Source organism: Desmodus rotundus, chromosome 6, assembly GCF_022682495.2.
Source record: "Desmodus rotundus isolate HL8 chromosome 6, HLdesRot8A.1, whole genome shotgun sequence".
NCBI lineage: Eukaryota > Metazoa > Chordata > Mammalia > Chiroptera > Phyllostomidae > Desmodus > Desmodus rotundus.
Window position 1 is genome coordinate 80,362,041 of NC_071392.1, and position 26,071 is coordinate 80,388,111.

General features: G+C 37.1%; 1 protein-coding gene and 1 pseudogene across 6 annotated transcripts in view; both read right to left on the reverse strand.

Moving 5' to 3' along the window:
* Window positions 1-26,071, reverse strand: part of CNOT4 (CCR4-NOT transcription complex subunit 4) — a 138,603-nt gene that overhangs the window by 76,465 nt on the left and 36,067 nt on the right. For all 6 annotated transcript variants that reach the window (XM_024554994.4, XM_024554997.4, XM_024555000.4 and 3 more), the window contains exon 2: window positions 5,387-5,652. In XM_024554994.4, the coding sequence (XP_024410762.2) occupies window positions 5,387-5,560 (174 nt within the window). In that variant the 5' untranslated portion in view covers window positions 5,561-5,652. The remainder of the gene's footprint in view (window positions 1-5,386; window positions 5,653-26,071) is intronic.
* Window positions 14,782-15,518, reverse strand: LOC112299848 (insulin-like growth factor-binding protein 3 receptor pseudogene; annotated as a pseudogene).

Here is a 26,071-nt window from a genome sequence, read left to right on the forward strand (position 1 = left end):
AGGTAAGTTAACATTTTTAAGATGTCATTTTTCTTCAAACTACTGTTTATTCAATGCAATCTCAATAAAAAACCAGCAGACATTTTGAACAAACTAATTTTAAAAACTTAGGTGGAAATGCTAAGGACTTAGTACCCAAAATAAATTCTAAATAGAATAACAAAATGCCAGATCTGAAGAGCTAGAGTAATCGAGACAATAAGGATAGATATAACTGTCAGTGGATGGAATTCAGACTCTAGAAGGAGATGCACACATTTACAGGCAACAGATTTTCAAGAGAGTGAAGACATACATAGTCTTTTCTACAAATAATGCTGTAACAATAGGACACCTGTATGGAAAAATAATAAATCTGAACCCCTACCCCATATCTAAGCCATTGCAGTATTAATATAATGTGATTACTTTTCTATTCTGCACTTTTTGTTTCTCTACAGTTAATAACTGGGTTTTCTCTGATTATATCTTCATGCTAATTCAACCATCAAATCTCCCCCAACTGCTGAAGTGGCCTCATAAGACATTTCTCTGTAAAAACACTGAGTACTCCTTATGTGGGACACAGCTGGCATCTTTCCCCATTATCCCAAGAACCCCACTGCTTCTCTCCTGTGGTTTGGTCACCTGTTTCCTTTGTCCCATGCATTGTGCTCTCTTCATTCTTTCACATTGGAGGGGCATATCCTCCAGTAGATTCCCCGGAGAGAGTGTATGAAAGGTAAAAAAATTCTGAGAACTTTCAGGCCTGAAAATGTCTTTTTGTGCCCCCTTTTCACCCACGTAACACTTGAGCAGATAGGGAGTTCTAGGATGAAAATAAATTTCCTTTAGAAGTGTCTTCTAGCTTTAAGTCCTGCTTTTCAGAAGTCTGAAATGATTCTGATTCCTGTCTTGTATGTGTGACCTTTTTTTTCACTTTGGAAGCTTGTGGAATGTACCTAACTTCAGTATTCTGATATTTAAAAGTAAAAAAGTTTGTGCCAGGCACTTGATGGGACTTTTTAATCTGGAAAAATGTCTCTTGGTCCTAGGAATATTCTTCCACCATGTTTTGGAAGAAAATTTTCCTTCTGTATCACTACGGTCTCCTTCTAAAACACTGCACTTATTATTTGATCTCTTAGAGATTGATCCTCAACTAATGTTATATCTTCTCTCAAATATTCTCTCCTTTGTCGTTTTGCACTACTTTTTAAGAGTTCTTCTCCACTGCACCTGCTGACTCTTTCCTTGAATTATTTCTGCTGTCACATTTTAAATTTCAATCATGGTGTTTATTGTTCACTGAAGTTTTTAATACAATCCTGTTCCTGTTTCATGAATGTAATACCTTCTATTAAGTCTGAGATTACAACACTAACACCCTTGCTGAAGTTTTCACTTGTCCGGCCAGTCTCTGGTTCCCGTGTGAGTGAATGCTGTGTGCTGCTATGTCAGTACACCACCCGTGTTCTCACATCTGCTCTTTCCACCAGGTATTTTTCTCAGAATGCTGCACTTAGGAATGACCGGGTAGTCTGTGCCTATATTTAGGAAAGCATTAAGGTCCTTCTGACTCCACTAGGCTCGGCAAGTAGGACCAAATAGAAGCACTAAACTCTCTTGGTCTTTGAAACCTGCCATCTCTCTGCTTTTCAAAGCTATTAAAGCAAAGAAGCCCTTTCTGCAAACAGGCAGGCTTCACGTTGTGGGCCAAAATGAGAAGCTTACTTCAGCTAGCCCCCTACCTGCATCTCCAAGTTTATTTAAATCATGTCAATTTGCCACTTCAAAGTGGCTTCTACAGGCTCTGTCCCTGCAGTGCTGGGCTAAACTCAATGGTAGCTCCGCAGTCCTCTCCAGGCCTCTAGCAACACTTGTGGCTTTCCTCTGTGTTACACAACCGCTGAGGCTGTTCCCCAGGGACATGAAGACTTGCTCGTTCCTGACTAAGACAGCCAGCTTCACAAATACGTGTGCTGGAGTGTTCAGCACACTCTCTGGCAAGGCTAAGGAAGCCAGGCCTCAGACTCCAAGACTATGTGAAGGACACCGCCTTCCACGACCCACTCCAGCCACAAGACAGGTGCGAGCAGGTCTGGAAGCCAAGAGACCTAGGAGAGGTTCTGGAAGCTGCGGTGCCACTAAGCCACAAAAAAACAACAAAAAAAATTACTCTTATTCTATTAACAATAACTGCCTGGAAGGAAGGAAGGAAGGGAGGGAGGGAGGGAGGGAGGGAGGAAGGAAGGAAGGAAGGAAGGAAGGAAGGAAGGAAGGGAGGGAGGGAGGGAGGGAGGGAGGAAGGAAGAAAGGGAAGGAAGGGTAACCATCTCAGCTGTAGATTATAACTTGGAGACCCAAAAAGAGGCTATCTAACAATTCTTTAATCTGGATTTTTCTTCCTGTAAATGTTGGGCAGCCTTGGTGCTCATTCTTAGACAATCTCTCATCTTTTCTATTGACCTTCTCTTTCTTGTGATCTCATCAAGCATCATTATATATGCTGATAACATTCTATATGTTGATAACTCCTATACCAGAAACAAACTTGGAATATTCACCTGTCTATTCAACAGCTCCATTTAGATTTCTAATACGAATATCAAACTTAAAAAGCCTAAAACTGAGTTCCTGATCTTCTCAAAAAACCTATTCTTATTGTAGTCTTCCACATCTCAGTTTATGGCCATTCTTTACTTCCAGCTACTTAACAAAACCTTGCAGTCATCCTCAAATCTTCTACTTGTCCTGGATAGTGGATATTAAACTTTATTAATCTTTGTATACCTGAAAAGTATTTTATTATGCTTTCACATCTGAAAATGAGAGTTCTTCATTCAAAGTTATTTTCACTCAAAAATTTGGAAAAACAAATTTCTCAATTATTTTCTTTTTTCTATGGTTGTAAAACGGAATCAGTTTTATTCTTCTTCCTTTGTAATCTATTTGTCTCTCATGAGGCTTTAGAACTTTGTCATTATTCTAGATACTATAAAATTTTACAATTATATAAATAGATGTTGATCTTTTCCGGTCATCTTGCTTCATAGTCACAGAACCCTTTTTAAGGACAACTGCTTCTACTAGTTCTTTGATTATTTTTCCCTAATCATTCTACTTCACCACTTCTAAAACTTTTCTTAGCGGAGGTTAGAACCAGTACATCTATCTTTTATGTAGCTTAACTTTTCTCTCCTGCTTTCTATTTCTCAAACTTTTTTGCACTATATCCTGCAAGAAAACACTTGGCACAATCTTCCAACTTACTGATTTGCTCTTGAAATGCGTACTTTCTGTTCTTTAGCCCATCTATCTATAAGGCTGTTCATTTTCAAGATCTCTAACATTCTTTTGAAAAATGTTCTTTCTACATGAATATGTCATTTTCTCATTCTTTTTTGAGAAGTACCAAGACAATTTCAAGAGTTTCTTTCTGTTTGCTCACTTAGGTTCTTCTATTTACTAATTTTTGTGTTTCTCTTTAATAATGTTGGTTTTCTGAAAAATACCTGTTGCTTTTGTTTGGTGCACGTTTACATGTAAGAATTTTGTCAGCCTATAAATGCTGTTTGTTTGCTGCAGGATGCTGTGTTATGACTATAGAGAGGAGAAATTGCTGGAAAGGATATGTCGTCGGTCCATCTTCTCAGCATAAGAGGTCCAAGTTCCTCCAGGTGTTTCTATCCACCCTAAGGCTCTGACCCAAATTTAGAATCCAGGTTCCAGCTAGAAAGCATTTGTCTCTGCTATGTGGTACAAAAGTTAGACTGGACCCATACGCTGCTCCAACGCTATGATCAACCACACTTGCATTTTCCCCCCAGACCTTTCTTCAGCAGTTTTTCTCCTATGTTTTTTAAGCTAATGCTTCTCTGAAATTGATCCCAATGGCCTTGTGTCCTTCCTATTCCTCAAACTTTCTGATCTTCCCAGAAAAGCACCCTTTATTGCTAACCAGCTCTGCTAAAGTTAGTTATGTTTATATCTTTAATTTTTTTCTATTTTTCTTCCATTTTCTAAGGATCTGAGGTGATACTAGGTAATCCCTTAAAACTGAAATGAATTTCTCTGCCATTTCCCCCAAATAACTGATTTTTGTCTAATGACAACATAACAATTGGTCTTTTTTTAATTAAGACTCTACTGCATAACACTACAAAGGAAGAAAAGAAAAAGGGAAAGAAAGAAACTTCATGAAGTCAATCACATTCACAAGCCTTCAAGTCTTGGGATATCCTGAAAGTTACCACTTTCAACAAAACAGTTCAATATAATTATCTTATAAAAACAACCAGGAACCAATTAAAATATGACTGAATGTTTCAAACCCATTACCACAAATTTATTATAGATTTTAACCACAGCTAATGTTAAGGTTTTCATTTACCTTTCCATTCACATTCTTAAAGTATATTAACTATATTAAAAAGTAAGATTATATATTAAATATACATTATAAATCTATATTACATTATATATACTATATATATAAACTATATTAACACTTAAGTAGATCTGTTTTTCATTCATGTAATGTATACAAATGCCCACTAGATTTTTTAAAATACCGAACAATGATGTATACTGCCTTCTGAGATTTAAGTCCTCTGTTAAGAAAGTTGAAAAACAAAATTTTAAAAAATAATCTAGGTATCTAAAACAGATTTCCACTTTCTCAAAATCTGGTAGTAATAAATATAAGAACTCTTTCAAATGAGTAAACAGGAAAAAAGGTTTAAATCATACAAACATTAAAGATACAGGAGAAAATAGATACCTGCAGGAAGCCCTAAGCACAAATGAAGTCCTTCAAAAAAGAAATGCAATAACCCTCCTCACCCTAATAGGTCCTTCACTATACTCTAACTCTTGCACCTACTTATTAAAACAAAATCCAGAAAACATTTTTAAAATCATGGTTTTTTAAAAAAGAGTTAGAAGAGACTCAAAGGACTTATATATGAACCCAAAACCCACTACCCACTAGTTGATGCCTAGGGACCGGTTTCTCCAAAGGCACACTTTCCTGAAGAGCACGATGGGGATGGCATCATCAGCCTAGAACTGCTATAAGCACTCAAGAAATGAGTAACTATTAGCTCCTGAACCAGAATTTCTGCCATTTTAACCCATTACTTATCTTAGTAAACATCAAGACTTCTATTTCATACTAGAAAATTAAAGCAAATCCCCCACAGGTATAATATTAAATGTGTTTTTCCAATTTTATACCATCCTATCTAAATTCTTTGCTTCTCTACTCCTAATCCTCTTAAACAGTCAAACTGAAGGCCAACTGAGAGGTTATGTGACTTTACTAAGGTCATATACTTAGTTAACAACAAAACCAAGATGCTACTTACTCATACACATGTATACAAAGTTATTTTGGAGTATTTACCTTTCTACATGCAGGACAAAGCCCATTTTCATCAGTGCGAATTCTATGCCAACAAAATCGGCAAATTTGGTAGCCACAGGTGCAAGGGAAAAAATTGATATCATCTATCTCCAAGGGCTCCATGCAAAGAGGACATTCCACAGGGTCTTCCTTCGCATCAGGACTGCGAGACATCTTCACGTTTATTAAACAGCAGCAAAAGTTTATAATAATTTAAGGGAGAAAGAAGTTCAGCACTGAGAATTAAAATGTAGAACTTCAAAGACCTGCATGAGAAGAAACAAAATATACTATTTACTACTGGAAAAAATTGCATTATCAAGAATCATTTTATCAAAAAATTTGAAAAATATTAATCAGATCATTTTTTGCTATCATCTCGTAATGATTTCAGAATGGAATCCTGAAATATTCTGCATGTCAAGATAAAAAGCCTGGCATTATTAACTTTTCTGATTCAACAGAAGAACAAAAGAACTTCCTTTTTTCTACATAAAATGTTTAGTACTAACCTAGTACTAATCACAGCACATTTGAGGGGAATAAGTGATATACAGAAGCATCTTCAGCCTTCAAACACACTGTGAACTGTCTTATCTCTGACCTCAAAGCTAGTGATACTTAACACTGTCACATAACTGAAGGACCATGATATTATTCTAAAATGCATCACAATTTACAAAACAAGCCTAATGAAAAAGGCCTTAGTCATCAAAATTGCATATTAATGTCAAACCCTTATCAAAGAAAACAAAGGTTAGAGTTTAAAAAAAATATGTCATATAATCTAACTTTACAATTAAATATGTATAGTATGTCAACAAAAACTTCTGGGAGAATAAGCATACATTATACATGCTTAATCTACAAATAAATAAAAATTAAATGATGTATCTTTGTAAATTATGCACAACTGAAAAGTTTTAGGTAACAATTTAAGTTAAAGTCACTAGTAAAACATTAGGGTGAAATCACTATTTTAGGTTAAAAAACTGATAGCCTCCAAAATATAACTCAGTACAATGCCTATCAAAATAAGAGGTTTTTTGGTTTTTTTTTTTTTAACATAATTTGACAAAATAATTCTAAAGTTGACATGAAAGGATAAATGCATGAGAACTGCTTTAAAACTTCTGGGGGGAAATGTGGGGATTTGCACTGTCAGATACTAAACTGTATTACAAAGTTACTACTATTTAAATAATTTGACATTGGCACAAATATACCTGTAAGATCAAAGAAACAAAACTAAAAATCTAGAAAAGTAACCATAAATTTATGAGATTTAATATTTTATAAAAGTGACATTACAAATCAATATGGCAAAGATGGACCAATTAGTCAGTAATAGGATACTGGTCTCCCCACTTTAAGAAAAAAACAGTATCTATCTATGTCATACTACCATCGAAATAAATCCCAAATGATCTGTGTAAAGAAATATACATTGAAATAAACTACTAACGTGTTAGAAAAAAATAATAGAATTTTTCAGATCTTGGGATACACAAGGTCTTCCTAGGGAAAAACAAATTCAGAAACCCTAAAAGAAAGACATGTTTAACTAAGCAACATGGAATAAACACACACACAATGAAAGGCAAGCAACAGAGTAAAGGATACATACACTACATGTAATGAAGAGTTAAGTGTCCAGAATATGTTTTTTAAAATCTCATAATGCAATTTTAAAAAGGCAAATAAGTGAAAAGAAAAAATGAGAACAGAATATGAGTAGTCCAGAGAATTACAAATGATTACAACATGTGAAAAGATGATCAATCTTTTTAGTTTGTAAACAGTGAGATAGCATTTTTCCCACCAGGCTGTCAGAGAAGCTCATCTCCCCACGAAGTAGACATTATCACTGATTTATGTTCCTCTTCCTAAAGAGGAAATGGGAGCACAAAGAGTACCTTGTCTTAAGTCGCACTGCTATTAGGTGGTACAGCCTGGATTCATTCCAGGAAGTCAGCCCCAGAATCTGTGCTCTTATCCGCTTTCTTATACCACCTAAACATCTGTCTGGCATTAATACTCACATATGTGTACCAGGTATTTTGCTATGTTTTGCAGTGTTGTTCATACCAAAGAAAACTGCACACAATCAGTTGAGAAATCATTAAGTAAATAATGAATAGCCATAATATGGTAGATGTGTGTGTTCAATCAGATGTCTATTATGATGTTTTTTACTTTTAAAAGCAAGTTGGAGGCTAATATATTTGATTTGTTTTCTTTAATAAAGCACATGAAAGGTTACACACCAAAGTGTTACCGTATCACAAGACAAAATGGAGGAAAGTAAACTACAAATTTAGTTTCCGAAAAATCTATATATCTGAATTGTTACAACAAATATTATTTTTGCAGTTCAAATGGCCAACTTAAAAAAAGAAATTATTTTCATGTCATTTAGGAAGATTATATGTGACTTTTGTTAACAATTGGCAGAAAAATGAAATATCTTCCTGTAATTATTTCAAAATAAGACTTTTTAAAAAGAAAGAAATGGTATAGCAGTTATAAACGGTTCGGGCATCTTGCTTCGCAGACCCAATTTTGCCATTGTCAGTTCTCTCGTGTGTAAGATGAGGGGTTTAGAGCCGATCTAACGGCTCCTCCAAGTCAAATGTCCAAAAACTATGCTAGTAGAAAATACAGACTCAAACACGTGTTCTACAAACAGGCAACTAAAAACTAAAATAATCAAGGGGTGCTATCTGCTAAACAGGCAACTAAACTAAAATAAATGTGCTATCTATACATCTAATAAACTTTTGATTATAAAATTTTATTTCCATAACTGTAGTTTATTTGAGTTTTAAGTAAAATAATTTATGGGATGCTGGAAGGAAACAATGTATGGGGTTTATGAATTGAAAAACTTTCTAGAAAGTAAATTACTATAAATTAAAAATGACATATTGAGGTTTTGCTTTTTGATTGCTTCTGTCTTTTAATTTTAAAATGGTTTGGAAGAGGATGAATCTTCCAGTCTAGAGGGGGAAGAAGGGACAAAACAGCAAGATGTCCCTTAAGAAGGTTAATACAAAACCAAGTACATTTTGTACACTTCTAGCACCATGGAGAGACACCACGCAAGCCTGTGGCCAGACGTAATCACACAATTGGTAAAATGTAGGAGGAAAGTCTGATGTGAAAGAACACCCAGAATACAAAAAAAAGAGAGCTGACTTCTGCCTCACCTCTTCCACTAAGTACCTGTATGATTTTGGATAAGACACTCAAAAGCTCTATCTAGGACTCAAATGTACTCATCTGAAAAATACTGAGACACAAAATTTGATGGCATTTCAAGTAGAGAGAAATAAGCTTTATGTAACCCCACTGAACCAAGCTTTTAAAATACACTTTGAAATAAACTCTCTTCCCTCCAAGTATCTTGGCCAGGATTTTCATTTAGGGAAAAATAATTTTTATTTCATAAACCAGTCAACTAATATTAAAATAAAAATAAAACAATGAATTGAAACAATAAGAGTTATAGCCCTGTCTGGTGTGGGCCAGTGGACTGGGTGTCCTCCTGCAAACTGAAAGGTCACTAGTTCAACTCCCAGTCAGGTCACATGCCTGGGTTATGGGGCAGATCCCTAGTTGGGGGCATGCAGGAGGCAACTGAGATCGGTATTTCTCTCGCACATCGATGTTTCTGTCCTTCTCTTTCTCTCTCCCTTCCCCCTCTCTAAAAACAAATAAATAAAATCCTTTTTAAAAAAATAAGATTTATAAAATTACAAGACACAGAAATAAAAGATGTTCGTAAATGGAAATAGGGAAGTAAATTCAATGACTTTTTGGATGAGGTAGGGGATTATAGTACAGAGTGATCAGTTTTTGACTCAGTAATTAATTTTGCAAAAAAAAAATCATTTTCACATACATGATCTAATCCTCACAGTGACTTGGTAAAAATGTGCTATTCCCTTATAAAAGATGAAACTGAGGCCAAATGGCAACCCAGCCTTTAAGTGTTAAGGACACAATTCGAAAGTAAGATAGCCAACTTAAAAACCCATGCCCTTTCCAACACGGTAAGATAGAAATTATGGTAACTAAAGTCATTACAGTATATCTTTGGGTATGAAGTGCAAATGTTCAAAAAGAAAGAATGACATTACTTTTTCAAAAACTTAAATTCTACAGGAAAGTTCTGCCTCATTGCTGGAGTTGTTATTCTCTATATCACCTGCAACTAGTGCTATAGCACAGTATAAATTCTGACACACATAATAATGCTCTAGAATCACCAAAAATCTCATATACCATGTAATAAGAGCACAAGATAAAAATCATATGCTCAAAATCATACCCCCAAATTCCTTATTACTCATCAAGTGCTGTATACATGGCTTTGAGCTAAGAACACTGTTCAAAAGATATGTATAAAAATACATTATAACCCTGGCTGGTGTAGCTCAGTGGACTGAGCGCCGGCCTGTGAACCAAAGCGTCACAGGTTCGATTACCAGTCAGGACGCATGCCTGGGTTACAGGCCAGGTCCCCAGTGGGGGGTGCATGTGAGAGGCAACCACACATTGATGTTTCTCTCCCTCTCTCCCTCCCTTCCCCTCTCTCTAAAAATAAATAAATAAAATCTTTTAAAAAATACATTATAAAATGTAAAGTACTGCAGCCACTGTAGAAAACAGTTTGGTGGATCCTCAAAAAGTTATATACAGAATTAGCTTATGATCCAGCAATTCCACTTCTGAGTACATACAGAAGGAATTGAAAGCAGGGACTGTTAACAGAGACTCGTAAACCAGCATTCACAGCAGCATCATACCCAACAGCCAAAAGTGGAAACAACCCAAGTGTCCATCAACAGATGAACGGATAGACAAAATGCAGACTATACATACACACAAACACACACTAAACTCTGATACATGCCACAATGTGGATAAGCCTTAAAAACATTATGCTAAGTAAAGTAAGTCCATAACAGACAAATATCATATGATTCCACTGATAACGAGTTATATAGAATAAGCAAATTCATTGATACAGAAAGAACTGTTCCTGAGGGCTGGGGTCAGAAGAATAAGGAGTTATTAGCCTTTTAGAGGAGGAGATAGATAAAAAAAAAGAAAAGAAAAAGGCAAGCCCTAGCCTGGTGGCTCAGTTGGCTGGAGCACTGTCTCCTACACCATAAAAAGGTTGCAGGTTCAATTCCCAGTAATGGCACATACCTTGGTTGCAGATTTAACCTCTCATCAGGAAGCCTAACGAGGGACAACCCATGTTTCTCTCTCACATCAATGGTTTTTTTTTTCTTTCTCTCTCTCTCTCTGACCCCCTCCCTTGCCTTCCTCTTGCTATAAAATCAATAACATATCCTCAAGTGAGGATTTAAAATAAAAAGGCAAAAAGTATATTTAGTTTCTCTTATCAAGAAAACTAGCTGGTTGTTCTAATTGCATCTAGTACACTAATAACACTTATTACTCCATCTATATAAACAGACTCTAACTTTATTAATAAAGTTAGACAGTTGGCCAATAAAGGTTTTTTTGCCATTCTAACAGTTCTTCCTTTATCTTCATTCAGTGATTCACTAAGTAGTTATTAAGTTCTTACTATGTTTCAAGTTCTAGTCTAGGTCTTTGGGATAAATTAATTGATCATAACCAGAAAAAATCAATGCCCTAAAGCCTAACTTTTAACTGGGAGGTCTAAACAATAATAATAATAATAAATCAGTAAATTAAATAATATGATAGAAGGTGATAATGCTATAGAAAAAGATGGTACCAAAGATGGAATTGCAATTTAAATGGGCCAGTTGGAGTGGATTTCATGAAAAGGTTACATTTAAAGGAGGTGCCTGAATAAGCCACACAAATATCTGAGAAAAGAACAGACCAGGCATAAAGAAGTCAGTAGAGAGGCCCAAGCAGGGAACATGCCTGAAGTTTTCGAAGAACCGCAAATTCAGAGTGGTTGGAGTAGAGGAAGAACAGTTAAGATAAGGACAGAGATGTGCCCTGACTAGTGTGGTTCAGTTGGTTGGGGGTCATCCCAGAGGGCGAAAGGTTGCTGGTTCAATTCCCAGTCAGGGCACGTGCCTAGGTTGTGGGTTCGGCCACCAGTTGGGGCATGTGGGAGAGACAGCCGATCAATATTTGTCTCCTTCTTTCTCCCTTCCTTCCCCTTCTCTCTAGAAATAAGTGGATAAAATCTTAAAAAAAAAAAAAAAGACAGGGATGTGGTGGGTCCAGGATCTTGTAAGGATTCATCACAGGCCACAACTTTGGCTTCCTTTGCGAAATAAATGAAGAGGACTGGAGATTTTTAAACAGAAAAATGGCACAGGTTTGACTTACATTTTCAAAAGCTCTCTCTCAGTTCCACTTTCAGCATATTAAGAGCGTAAGGGGTTCAATGAACCCACTCCCCAGTGAAACTGGTGAAAATTACTTAAAACCAATCATTTCAAGTATCTGGAAATGATCCTAAAGGCCTAAGATAAATGAAGAAACATGAATTCAAGAAAATGTATTAAAACTCAGGAAAAACAGCAAGACTATCACACAGGGGTGTCCAACCTGCGGCCCATGGACTGCACGCAACCCAGGATAGCTGTGAATGCGGCCCAACACAAAATCGTAAATTTACTTAAAAGATTATGAGATGTTTTTGTGATTACATGTCGCAATGTATTTAATGTGTGGCCCAAGACAACTCTTCTTCCAATGTGGCACAGAGATGCAAAAGGTTGGACACCCTGCATGGTATCTGAACCAAAACCTGTTCTCTCTCTGCTTTCCTCCCTCTTCCAGCTCAGTGAAACTGCAACTTCACTCCATGCTGGTGTAGCCATAAACACAGGTTGCCCTTCCACCACAGCTACCAGTCAGAAGGCGCAGGACACCAGCACTTCTCATCCTGCCCAAAGCTACCTGATGCTGAAGCTAAGTTCCAGGTAAGTGAAACCAGTAGGGGGGGCTCCCCTCTGTCACCCAACTGCCATTCATGGGGAAGAATCCCTCTGTTGCTGCTGCATGTTGAAAATACTAGGACCTAGCTGCCCTCCACCCAACTACTTTGTAAAGCAAAGCTCCCACAGCAGGAAAGGCAAAAGAAGACGACCTGAGACTAATGTTTATCAATCCAAGAAGTGCTCAGTCACTGAACTGGGGTATCTGCCACATGGAGTGGAAAGAGTACCACTAACCCGCTATCCAACTCCAGAGTCAGAACCAGAGATTGTGCTGGGAAGGTGAAGCGCGCAGTCAAACAGATAGCTCTGAATCTCTTCTGAAGGAGCAGACAGACTTCCTATGCACCAGGGTATGAAGTTCACGCCTAAGGGCAATTTCAAAACCAAGAAGCTTGTGATGAAAAACAACTGGGAGAAGATTCTGAGACAGGCTAAACGATACACCAGTAGTTTGCAAGAGAGAATAAGGAGAAGCAGAGAATAAGACATCTAGGATGAGCCCTCCTGGGGTCAGAACAAACTTCAAAGCTCTGATCTCAAGAGCTATCTCTTCAAGTGAGCTCAAATTTCTTTTGGATCAAGTTGAAAGTTGAGAAGCAATTTGTGTCCTAGGGCATTGTTGAAAACAAGGAGGCTGTTAGCTGGCTATTAACATCTGGGAGCAGTTAGGGAAACAGACAGTGGAAGAGAGCCCTGACAAAAACACTGTCACCCCAGGGGGCACATGGGCATACCCAAGTCTGTGCCCCTCAGGGACAACAGGTGCCTAACACTGCAAGAGGGGAACAGACTTCACTCCAATAATCTACCCAGTCACTAAACAAATAAGCAAATAGCAATAACCAGTCCGGGGAGGGGTGAGAGGAGAGCAGTACTCATAGCTGCTACATAAAATAAAATGTCCAGTTTCCAACCAGAAATTATGTGCCATGCAAAGAAACGGGAAAGTATAACACATGTACACCAGGAAGAAAGCAGGCAACAGAAACAGCCTGTGCGAGCCACCAGATGTTGGATTTAACAAAGGCTTCAAAGGAACCATTTTAAATATGTTCAAAGAACCAAAGGAAACCATGATTAAAGTAGTAAAGGAAAGCATAATGAAAATGTCACATCAACTGCAGAGTTTCAATAAAGAGACAGATATTAAAGAGAAGTGGAAATTCTGGAGTTGAAAAATAGGACTACAAGTCACTAGAGGGGCGCAACAGTGTGTTTCCCCTGGAAAAGAATGAACGAGTGAAACAGGAGGAGGCATATCAATAGAGAGTATGTGGTCTGCCGAGGGCGGGGGGAGAAGAATAAAGAAAGATGAACGAAGCTTCAGAAATGTAAAACACCATTACATGTATCAATATACACACAATGGGAACACTGGAAGAAGAAGAAAGGAAAAGGAAAAATATTTAAAGAAATGATGGCTGTATAAAAATTAAGAACTATAGCTACACAAAATACTGCACATACGTAATGTTGAACAAAGAAAACAAAGAATATAACTGCGCTCATATAAATTTCAACAGACAAACTGCATTTCAGGGATTCACAGAAAATGACAGCTGTCAGTCAGGATGGTGACTGTCTTTGGGTGAAAGGGAGAGTGTTATGAACCAGAAGTATATTGGGGGTGAGGGGGCACTGTGAGGTACTTGAAATGTTCTACTTATTTCCATTAAATTTTTTTCAAAGGATTCTCAGGACCAAACCCACCTGCCTCTCTCAACTAGCAGCAATTATTGATTTTATTTCATAAGCGTATGGTGACAGAGCTGGGATCAAAACCAGGTGTTTTCCAAAGACAAGGTACAACCGTGGGAATAACTGCAGTAATCCCAGCCCTACGACAATCTGTTTCCCAAATTAAGAATCAACAACAAAAAGTCCTCCAAACCTCCCAAACCAGTATACTCTATAATTCCCACCTCAATCCAATTCCTAATAAACACACCAGGCAACATTAGGCAAAATATCCTTTTATTCTCCCCCTCACCCCCCGCCGCCCCCATTCCACCTCTCTACTTTTGCTAACATCTCTTCCAACTCAGAACCAAGGCTCAAGAAGTTGATTCACACCTGGAGAGAAAGAAAATTGAACAAACAAACAACAGAGCAGGTGAGAGCACCCTTGGGGAAATGCAAGGTCTGCAGAAATTGAGGAAGAGCACTCGTCCCAACTGGGATGGCCTCAGGAGCCCAGGATCTGCCTGGGGCCACAAAGTATTCCTTTCCCAGTCTGCTCAGATCTAAGGAAGGCCTGGCCTCCCTCCTCCACCCGGCACCAGTGGCCCCACGGCCTGCAGTGTCAAGTCAAAGCCTCTAGGCCTGGAATCGCACTGCCTCATTTCCTGTCTCAGGCAGGCGGCTGCAGCAGTCAAGCTGAGCCCTGACAACAAGACAGGATCTAGGCCAGTATCCTCAAAGCCAGGATCAAGACCAGTAGGGCCCCCCATGCAGGTGGACGCACACAGCAGTGAAAGCAGAGAATGCCACAGAAGAGGAGGGAGGAGCCCAAAACCAGCAGCATGGAGCCACGCAGAGCCAGCTCCTCACCCAGCTCCTCCAGGGTGAGTGGCTCGGTGAGCACAAGGCCTTCCTGGTTCCAGACCCTGACACAATCCTCAGTCAGCCTGTATCTCGGGGTGGCATTTCCTGCTCCCTCCTTTGAGAAGGATATAGGTGACTGGCTGGAGGTCAGGAGTCCTTGGAGCAGCTCTAAAATACAGGTAGGTTCCTGGGGTCCTTTCTGTGCTCACCCTGGTTGTAAAATGAGGATGAGATCTCCTGCAGAAGAAGCCTTCATTCCCATACGGTTACCCAGGACCTTGGCTTGAGACACATGGATTTTGTCCCTGTTTGGACCATCTCCAAAGTTCAAGGTGGTCACCAAGCCCACAATGTGGGACCCATGCCACAGGACACAAGGTCAGCTGGTCAAAAGTTCTCAAGAAGGAGATCCAGTCCTGAGGGACTTCAGCACTGAGCAGGCTAGTACTATGAGTGAGGAGGAAGCCACCAAGGCCCAGGCCAGAAAGGCCAAGCAGCAGCAGGATCAAAGAGGCACGGACCAGAGGTGGGTGGTGGGGCAGACACAGATGCAGGCTGTACTCTGCCTGACAGCTGCCTATGGTAAGTGGAGGGATCTGGGTCTCTACAGAGTCCCCCATCCCCAGACAACAACCCCCACTCCAATGTCAAGAGTGGAGCTACATAAAGTAATGTAATTTGTTGGATTTCACAAGGATAAAATAAAATGTTAAACAATATCAACATATAAGTTAGAACAGGACTGATACAGGATAACTGCTATAAGGTCCAACTGTGACAGCAATATGAATGATTCAATTTCAAGGCTAACCATGTGTTCACTGTGACCTACTAATTCCACTTCCCTCTATCTTCCTCAGAGAAACAGCTGCACATTTTAATGAGGAGGCATATACAAACAGTCCCAGCACTGTTTGTAACATCAAGAAGCGAGAAATCTGCCACCAATAAGAAATGGCAAAATTATGGTGTATCAGTAAAATGAACTAAGGTGAATCTGAACATACAAACATATTGAAGGAAATAGCTAACTGCAGTTACTAACATTTTTATATTAAAAAAGAAACCAGGTATCTTCTATATATATGAATATAATTACATATGTAAAACCATAAAAAAAGTATAAACAAGCTGGTAATAGTGGTTATATCTACAAAAACAGTGAAGGAAATGGGATGAATTGGAAACTTAAGCCTTTCCTATAATTATACACTTCTTCTATAATAGCAAATTAATTTTTAAAAATAACTTTTTAAGGATATTAAACTTTGAATCCTCTGAGTACAAACACTGCATCTATTACGTTCAACACTGTACCATAGCAAATGTATACAGCAAATCATAGGGTCTCACAACTGTGGAGAAAAGGTACAAAGAAGACCAATTCAAAAGAAATATACCAGGAGAGCGTGAGTTTTTCTCTTGGTAGGGCGGCTACGAGAAGTTTTTTCCTTTTATTTTCCCCTATCTTCCAATTTTTAGAAAATGAACATTTACATCTCTAATGGGAAAGACTATTTTAAGTTAGTTAAACATCAAGTACAATCAAAAAATGAAATGAATAAAATGAAGAGATTAAAATATCTTTTGAATGTATAATTAAAGGATCTGCATCAACCTGTTTCCCATCAGCTGATGCTCTCTCAGAAGAAGGCTAGGAGTTTAAAAAATTCAAGGCTAAGCCTGATAGTGTTATGAATAAGATAAAAATCAAATTGCACAAAATCAAAGCAGAGACTAATTAGTGTACTAATTAGTTCTTTACCATACTTGTACAGGTTGTCAACAGAAGCTGCCTACATCAACGTGTTTTTCACTGAGCCATACCAGCCAGGGCCATCAGTGTGTTTTTCAAATTCAGAAAAACAAAACCAAACAAACCACCAAAAAACACATCTTATTAGGGGAAACATGCATGGCAGAAAGGTATCCTATTTTAAGGTTTTTGAGGACTTAACCAGAGACCTATCAGAAACAAATGCCTCCAAGCATCAAAAGCTAAAACTCTACTAGTCACTCTGGACTTAAAACTTAATCCTTTTAAATAGTAATGCTAAACAAACACAGGAGTCAAGCTTATTACCAATTCTACCTAGAACTGTCAATACTATATACTTGATTTCTAGATACACTACCATGTAGCATTTGTGGGATAAAATTAAAAGATTAAGGTTTTTAAGAGGCCTACATATATATAACAACCCAATTAAAAAATGGGCAAAGGACTTGAACAGACCTTCTCCAAGGAAGACATACAGAGGGCCCAGAGACATATGAAAAGATGCTCAGCATCACTAGCCATCAGAGAGATGCAAATTAAAACCACAATGAGGTACCATCTCACACCAGTCAGAGTGGCCAACATAAACAAATCCACAAACAAATGTTGGAGAGGATGTGGAGAAAAGGGAACCCTAGTGCACTGTTGGTGGGAATGCAGACTGGTGAGGCCACTGTGGAAAACAGTATGGAATTTCCTCAGAAAACTAAAAATGGAACTGCCCTTTGACCCAGCAATTCCACTACTGGGATTATACCCTAAGAACCCTGAAACACCAATCCAAAAGAACCTATGCACCCCAATGTTCATTGCAGCACAATCTACAATAGCCAAGTACTGGAAGCAACGTAAGTGCCCATCAGCAAACGAGTGGATCCAAAAACTATGGTACATTTACACAATGGAATTCTATGCAGCAGAGAGAAAGAAGGAGCTTATACCCTTTGCAACAGCATGGATGGAACTGGAGAGCTAAGTGAAATAAGCCAGGCGGTGAGGGACAAATACCATATGATCTCACCTTTAACTGGAACATAATAAATAGAAGAAAAAAGCAAACAAAATATAACCAGAGACATTGAAGTTAAGAACAATCTAACAATGGGCTGGGGGGAGTGGGTTAGAATAAAAAAAAAAAAAGAGTATCTATAAAAAACCTACAGTTAGGATCATACCTGATAGTAAACTCTCTTTAAAAGTCAAGAACAAGTCAAACTCTCTGCCCTCAACTTACCTATTCAACTTTTATTAAAGTCTAACCAGTGCAGTAGGACAAAGAAAGAAAAAAAGAAGAGGCACGGGAGAAGAGAGAGAGAGGAGAGGACAGGAAAGAAGAGAAAAAAAGAGAAGGAAGACTGGAAAAGAACTACTGTATTTTTACCATGTATAATGGGTACTTTTTTGCCCGAATTTTTGAGGGAAAGTAAGGGTACACATCATACATGAGTAGTACCTGAAATACCTTTTATCTGTTCTCGTGTTCTGTAATTATTTGTTACGTAAAATGTCTTGTACCATAATGTTCAAAAACAAATGCTAAAATTCCCTTATAATTCAAAAAACAAGTATCTGAATATAAATAAATAAATAATTGGATTAAAAATTAAAATAGATATTTTCCCAAAAGTTTGAGTCAAAAATGTGGGTACATATTATACATGGCAAAATATGGCAGTCTTTATTTGCATATAACATGACTTCATACATAGAAAATCCAAAGGAGTAGAAAAACTGTTAGAACTAAGTGAATTTTAGCAAGATCAATGGATACAAAAACAGTATACAAAACTCCACTGTATTTCTAAATACTAGTAACATACAATGAAGACATAAAGTAAAACCATAGTATCATTCATAATAATATCAAATAAAATATTAAATACCTAGGAATAAATTCAACAAGAGATGTGAAATACATCTACATTAAGTCACAAAATATTGCCAAAATAAAAGACCTCAATAAATGGAGAGATACACAATGTTTATGAATTGGAAGACCTGGTATTTTTAAGATATCAACTGTCCTCAAATTAATGTATACATTCAATGCAATCTGAATCAAAATCTAAATAGGCTTTTTAAAATAGAAATTGGCAAGCTGATTCTAAAATTTATATGGACTTATAATATCTTAGCAATCTTGAAAAACGAGGTTGGAGAACTTAACCAGATTTCAAAACTTACTGTAAAGTTACAGTAATTAAAATAGTGCTGGGATTTGTGGTACTTAGTTTTTGGACAGACACCAAAAAAAATTCAATGGAGAAAGATAGATCTTTCCATGCCACACATTGAAGAAACTGAGTATCTATGTGGATAAAAAAGGAAAGCTCTACCTAACACCATATAAATAATTAATTTCAGATGAATCACAGTTAAAAATGTGAGTGCCAAATTATATATTGCTAACAAAAGACTACTATCTCAAATACTAAAGAACTCCTACAAAAAAATAAAGGGAGAGATAAATCAATTTCAAAATGAGAATATACATAAAGCTTTTAGAAGAACATTTAGTAAAATATTTAACCTTCATGATTTTGGAATAGGAAAAAGAATTCTCACCAGATAAAATGCAACAGCCATAAAATTAAAAATTGGTAAAAATGAACTTTATCAAAATAAAAGTCTTTTTCACACCAAACGACACTATTAATGAAGTAAAAAGGCAAGCTACACATTGCCGGAAAACATTCACAACACATTCATTTGACAAAGAAAAATCATACCCAAACTACATAAAGAATTCTACACATCAATAATAAAAGACAATATAATTTACACGAATGGACAAAAAGCACTTAATGTGTTCAACACTACTGGTCATCAGAACAACAGAAATCAAAACTAGATGGAGACATCACTACACAATCACCAGAATAACTATGGTCAATAAACCTAGAACACAAAGCAACTAGAACTGACATATTTTGATCAGGGTATATAAAATGGGGTAACTACTTTTGGAATTAGCCGTTTCTAGTAAATGCTAATTTACCCTAAAATCCAGAAATTCCTCTCCCAGATATATTCCCAAGCAAAATGAGTGCATACGCCCACAAAAAGATCTGCACAAGAATGTTCACAGCAGCATTATTCGTAATTGCTTCCTCACACTCCTGCAGAAAAGGGAAATGATTCGAATGTCCATCAACAGCAGAGTGGATAAACTGTGCTACATTCATACAATTCAATGCTACCTCATAGCAAAAAAGAAACTAATACAAAATGCTATTTGATAAATCTTAAAAATATTATCATTACATTGAATGCAGGTAGTCAAACAAAAATGAGTACATTATTATCCCATTATATAAAGTTCAAGAACAGGCAAAAAAGCTAAGCAAAAATCAGAATGATTAACTCCTAGTTGGGGCAGTAGTACCGGCTGGAAAGGGGGACAAATACACTATCTGGAGTGATGGTAATGCTCCTTATCTTCCTCTGGGTGTTACAGACCAGTGTATATACACATGTAAATGATCAATATTTTACTTTATATAAATTGTATTCAATAATATACTGTGGAAAGGAACAGAAGGGAAAAAACATGAAGAAAAAAGGAAAGGGTGAAGACTGCAGGCGGGAAGGGGGTACAAGGGAGCTAAATGGTAATGGTAAAATACAATAAAAAAGAAAAAAGGAAAGGGAAGGGAGAAATGCCATTTTAATTTGAGTATTATGATCTAAGTCAAAATTCTATCTCTGTAGGTGACACCAACAAATGATTTGTGGAAAGGCATGTTTCCTATAATACATGATACTTCAAGTAATTAGGAATATCTTAAAATTTTATTATATTCTTTGAATAGCCCAATGAAATGCCATTATTACATGCTCCGCCTACTGAATGTCTAAGGATAACACATTAAGAGGACTTTTTTTTTTTTTTACACTAAGAGGATTTTTACACTAAGAGGAGTTCTATTTTCTTTAATTTTTCCAAAAACTTCTAGGTTTCAAAGAAGTATCCATACTTCCAATACCATTTTCCATATTAATGTAACTGTTCTCTTTGTGACTTAAAACTCTATTTCAAGTCTAATTTTTCCATAACAAGAAGTAAATTTAATTTCACCGTAAAATAATTAGTGATTACAAGAAAGCCACAATTAGAAAAGAAATGTCGCCCTGACCAGCATGCCTCGGCTGGACATTGTCCTGCAAAGCCAAAGGGCACCGGTTCCATTCTGATCAATGCCTGGGTTGCGTGTTCAGCTCCTGGTGAGGACGCATACCAGAGGCAACCTACTGATGTTTCTCTCCCTCTCTTTCTCCCTCCCTTCCCGTCTCTCTAAAAATAAATAAAATCTTTTGTGAAAAATGTCACCCACGATCCCATATTCTAATATTTAAATTTTTGTGCACCCACACAGACATCAATGATGTATTATGTATGTTTGTTGTTGTTGTTGTTGTTGTTTGAAGGATCATGCTGCACCCTGTTCTGGAATGTGTCCCCCCTTCGTGAAACTAAAACTTAGCATAAATCAAGGGTGATGACTCTTGCTGCATTAATATTCTACTACACAGCTGTCCTGTAATTTGTTTAACCAGTCCCGTTCCTAAAACATTTTTTCAAATTTCTTACTACTGTAAACAAAGTTGTACCAAATGTTCCAACTGTGGTAATTTTCTTCATTTATATTACTTTTACTGTAACTCTGAATGGCTTGAAATAGTGCTATATAACCACTTAGCACCTTCTCTCATTCTGATCAGACATCAACAAATTTTTCCTTAAAAGGACAGATAGTAGAAAAAATACAATAAAAAAAATTTATGTGTCAACTTGAAAAAATAAAATGTAAATAAATTGGGGAAAAAGGACAGACAGTAAAAATTTTAGGCACTGAGGTCCACATCCAATCATATAATGTTTGTTTCATATGCTTCATTGTTTTTATCTTTTAAGAACATAAAAACCATTCTTAGTTCATGGACCTTATAAAACTGTCCAGCAACAGAAGGACTTAGTCTGTAGGCTGCAGATGGTTGACCCTTCATTTAGACCATGTTCTGCAAAAACCCATGAAGACAAAAAGTTACCCTAGAATTTTAGGTGGTTTATGCGAATCACCATTTTTTACTGGACAGCAGTGTAGTAAGTTGAGTTCTTAGTTATTTTTAAGAGAACAATTTATTTTCATATGATATCTTAACTCCCAAGAGACCACCCAACTCCTACCCTGACTAGATTATTAAATTTTTTAATTTAGATTCTAAAATTATGTAAAGGTGATTGTGAAAAATTCATGAACAATTTTAATGGTACTTATCAGCATACGAGGTTTTGCTAAAGTTCTTAACTAGTGTTATCAAATATTCATAAGATAACTCTTTGAAAGGCTACTGCCAACAAATGCTGTACTCCCATCTCTAGCTACATGATGATCCATAGCTATAGGAATAAATATCATCATTTAATTGTCTCCATCTTATTCCATAGCCTGTCCTTGCTTTACCTATGAAATATTACCTAGAAACAACAGGTGGAGTAAATATAATAAAGATGGTATTTAAAAGTAACTATGTCTTTTCTTAACATTATGGGATTTCCGTAAAATATTTTTAAGAGATTCAGTAAATCTTAATACTTAAACAATAAGGATAAGACCAGTGACTTTTCAAAGAATTTTTAAAAGAAAATCTGTCTTATCACTATACTCATTTTGTATTTTAAGTTCCTTTGTAAAAATATTACTAAGAAACAATGCTTGAAAAAGGGTAAACAAGTTTTTAAAAAATAGGAAAAAAATCTGCAGATGTAGGTTGGAAAACAAATGGAAAGAGAATTCAGTAACTTTATAAAACTACCAGCTTTGGTACAGAGTCTGGGCTACTTCTAAAATCTATTTTTGGTTCCTTTGGTTTCTAGTGAGTGGTGCTGGAACATCGGAACCAGCATGGAAAATTACAAAATATAATTAACCTACTACAATTTGACTTATCTACCCAGGTCCAATCTCCCTATTTTGGTCTAGTATAATAGGTCTACTTCACAGTCCTCCGGTCTGCATTCTAAGAGAAAAAAAAGAGAAGGGGGAGAAGGAAAAGAAAGACGCAATAAGACAAGACTGGGTAATTATCAATCACATATCACTAAGACAAAGACTTAAGACTCTCACAAGAAACTTCACTCTGACCCTTTTGCAAAATACTTTCGGCCAAGAGATTCTGGCAGATTTTCTTACTAATGAACACCTTCAAAAATGCAAATATTGAGCACATTCTCTATTTCAATTAGACTCAATATTAGAAAGGGTCAGAAAATAAGGTGTGGATAGCAGATGATCTAGATTACAGTTCCAATTCTTACAAAACTAGTTTGGAGAAGTTGGTCAACTTACTGACTTTCTATGGGCCTAAGGCTTCTTTGTGAAATGAAGGGGATGTATTAGATAAATCTCTAACAAACATCTCTCCTGATTCTAAAATTCTAAAGATGCAAAGTGATTACATTAAACCTTCTATATGGTTAACCACAAAGTAGTTTAAAGAAATTAAATAATATGCAAACCAATGATAGGAATAAAATTAAATATTACTTAGGAAACATGTAATGATAATCAACATTTTATGATTCCAAAATTTAAGAAAATGATTTTACTTAATAAAGCCCAATGTTTTGAAATCTAATGTTAATAAATGGCCCTTAATTTTAGTGTTATAAAGTAATAGCTAGAAAAATCTAAAGAGGAGTTACTGCATCTAGAGGCCCAAGGCTTCTGGGCCCTGGCAACAGGGCTGGCATGGACCCGTCCAGGGTCATGTCTACCTGCCCTTGGCACCGAGGGCTCCTTGGCAGGCACCTGAGAAATGGGCCATCGAAACACTGGACAAAAGCCCAGAGCCAAACTGTTGTAATTGGAGAACACAGGCAGATTGGCTAGAGATCCAGAAAGACTTAGAAGCACCCCAAATTGCTGCCCATTCACCCAGATGCCCACCCCACCAAGTGAGCGTCACCAGGACGGACGATCCGAAGGCTGCTGCCTGACACAACTGTGTCCCCCAGTGAGCTACTTCTCCATGGGTTGTCCGCCATCCCGACCCCGGCCTCCCACTGACTTCTCATGGCCCTGGTTGTAGCTGTCCATCCTGTTCATCTCTTCCCCACAACAGCCTTGAGCGGGACCCCCTCTTGGGTCATCCCTCCCTGTGCCATCACCTGAAAAACCCCCAGGCGCGGAACACCCAGTGTCCCCCTGCTGCAGTCCCAGCCCATCTCGCAGAGGCCTTGTTCACCTCCAATCAACTCCTTTAACACGCTGACTCTGGCAAAGCCCATCACCTGGATTTTGTATTTAGCCTTCAACACTCACAATCCCAATACAGTAATCAAATATTAAAAAAAAAAAGTTACTGCATAACAAAGTTTTTCCTAAGGTATAACCCAGTTTGAGGCTTTACTAACTTGGACTGGAAGAGAGACTGAATTACTAGGTACTTCTTTATATACACACTGTCTCATACATCAGCCAGCCACTGAAGCACTAAATCATCAAAGATGACTTGGGAATCACTTGGCTATTAAAGCAAGTTTTTAATAAATCTGTTTTATTTTCCAAGCTGCTGATCTCTGGTTTTAACCAATGAAATTAATTTTAAATAAAAGGATATGACTTGGTTAGGTACACCAAGAATACTATATACTGTAAATAGATAAAACCAGATGGAAAATGCAGAAAGCTTCCTAAAACTCACCCGAGGAAAACCAGAAGTTTAAACATTAGTTTTAAAATGTGTGTGTGTTTGTGTGCACGTACAAAGTCTCTAAAGTATGCATCCCACTCTGACCTGAGGAGTTAGTTGTCTAGGTGATCCAAAGAGGAGGCAGTGGGGTCAATTATCAGAGGCTTTTGCTTTATCTATACAATTTGAATTTTCTAAAAATGCATTCCTTGTGTAACCAAAGGTAAATTTAAAACATTTAAAAATGCCCTGACTGCTGTGGCTCAGTGGATTGAGTGCCAGCCTGCAAACCGAAAGGTCACTGGTACAATTTCCAGCCAGGGTACATGCCTGGGTTGGGGGCCAGGTCCCCAGTTGAGGGGGAGTGTGAGAGGCAACTGATTGATGTAAACATCTCTTACACACTGATGTTTCTGTCCCTCTCTTCCTCCCTCCCCTTCCCCCTCTCTAAAAGTAAATAAATAAAATGTTTTTTAAAAATTTAAAGAACAGAAATTTAAATAAATACACACACAGGCACACACTCAAAAATATGGCATATTACTTCAATACAAAGACCACTGAATGGGGCAGATTTATATACTATACTTAAATGCCTAGACAAGAAATAAATTCAAATTGAAAAAAAAAAGAACTTAATAGACTAGATATTTAGGCCAAACTCATACTCCTCCCTTAAACACATTTCCATTTCTAAGACTGGGAATTTCCATGTTTAGTAACGTTTATTTTTCACCATCTGTGAATTTTCTAGGGAACTTAAGCTCATCAGTTTTGAAACAGCAAATACTATTAGGTACCTACTATGTGTCAGATATAGTACTAGGCACTGATGATGATGATGATGATGTTTACTGTTTGGGAGAGAAAAATTAATGACTAATAAATTTACTATACACTCAATGACCTTTATTTACACAGGCAAATTGCAAGATCTTTCAGACTTAAAAATAAATCAGCTATGTTCTAAACGTAGCTGTGCAAACCACTGTACATGTGTGCCTACTCCACACAGCCACTACTTTCCCCATCATTACTGTGAGTCAACACTTTTTAAAGATGTAAAACTACTGGAAAATCTGAATGCCAGAGGAAAATATAGGAAAGACAGAGTCAAGGGCAAAAAAAATAAATAAATATAAATGCTGGTGCTCTAACTGAATTATGCAACACACTTTTTTCTCATTTCCTTTGCATATTTTAAAATCATCTGTTAGCTTAGAAAAATAAAATTGTTACAGATTACTTGATATGTGTACATAAAGATTATATTTTGCACACTTAATTTGTAGACTGAAAGCAATGGAATAATATATTTTCCCATTCTCAAGCAAACCAGAAAGAACTCTACTAGAAGTTTTCCCTCGAACTTCTGTATCCATTCTTTCCGTGAACTTTGATTTACAATAAACATTGTAATATTTTCTACTTTGCCCTTATACCAAGGTAGAATGTAATTCACTGTATATCAGTCACTTAACCCCATGTTTTACTTCTAATATCACACTTTTTTCACCTTACTTTTTTAAAATGTACCTTCCACTAAGAGAAGGGCACAGAAAAAGGATGTATAAGACCACAAAAGACCCTCGAGAGTGTTTGGAGAAAAAGGCAACATAATGACAGCAGAGAATGAGAAAAGAACAAGTCTGAGAAATATTCTGGCAGGAGGATAAACTGGAGGGAAGAGAAGGAGGT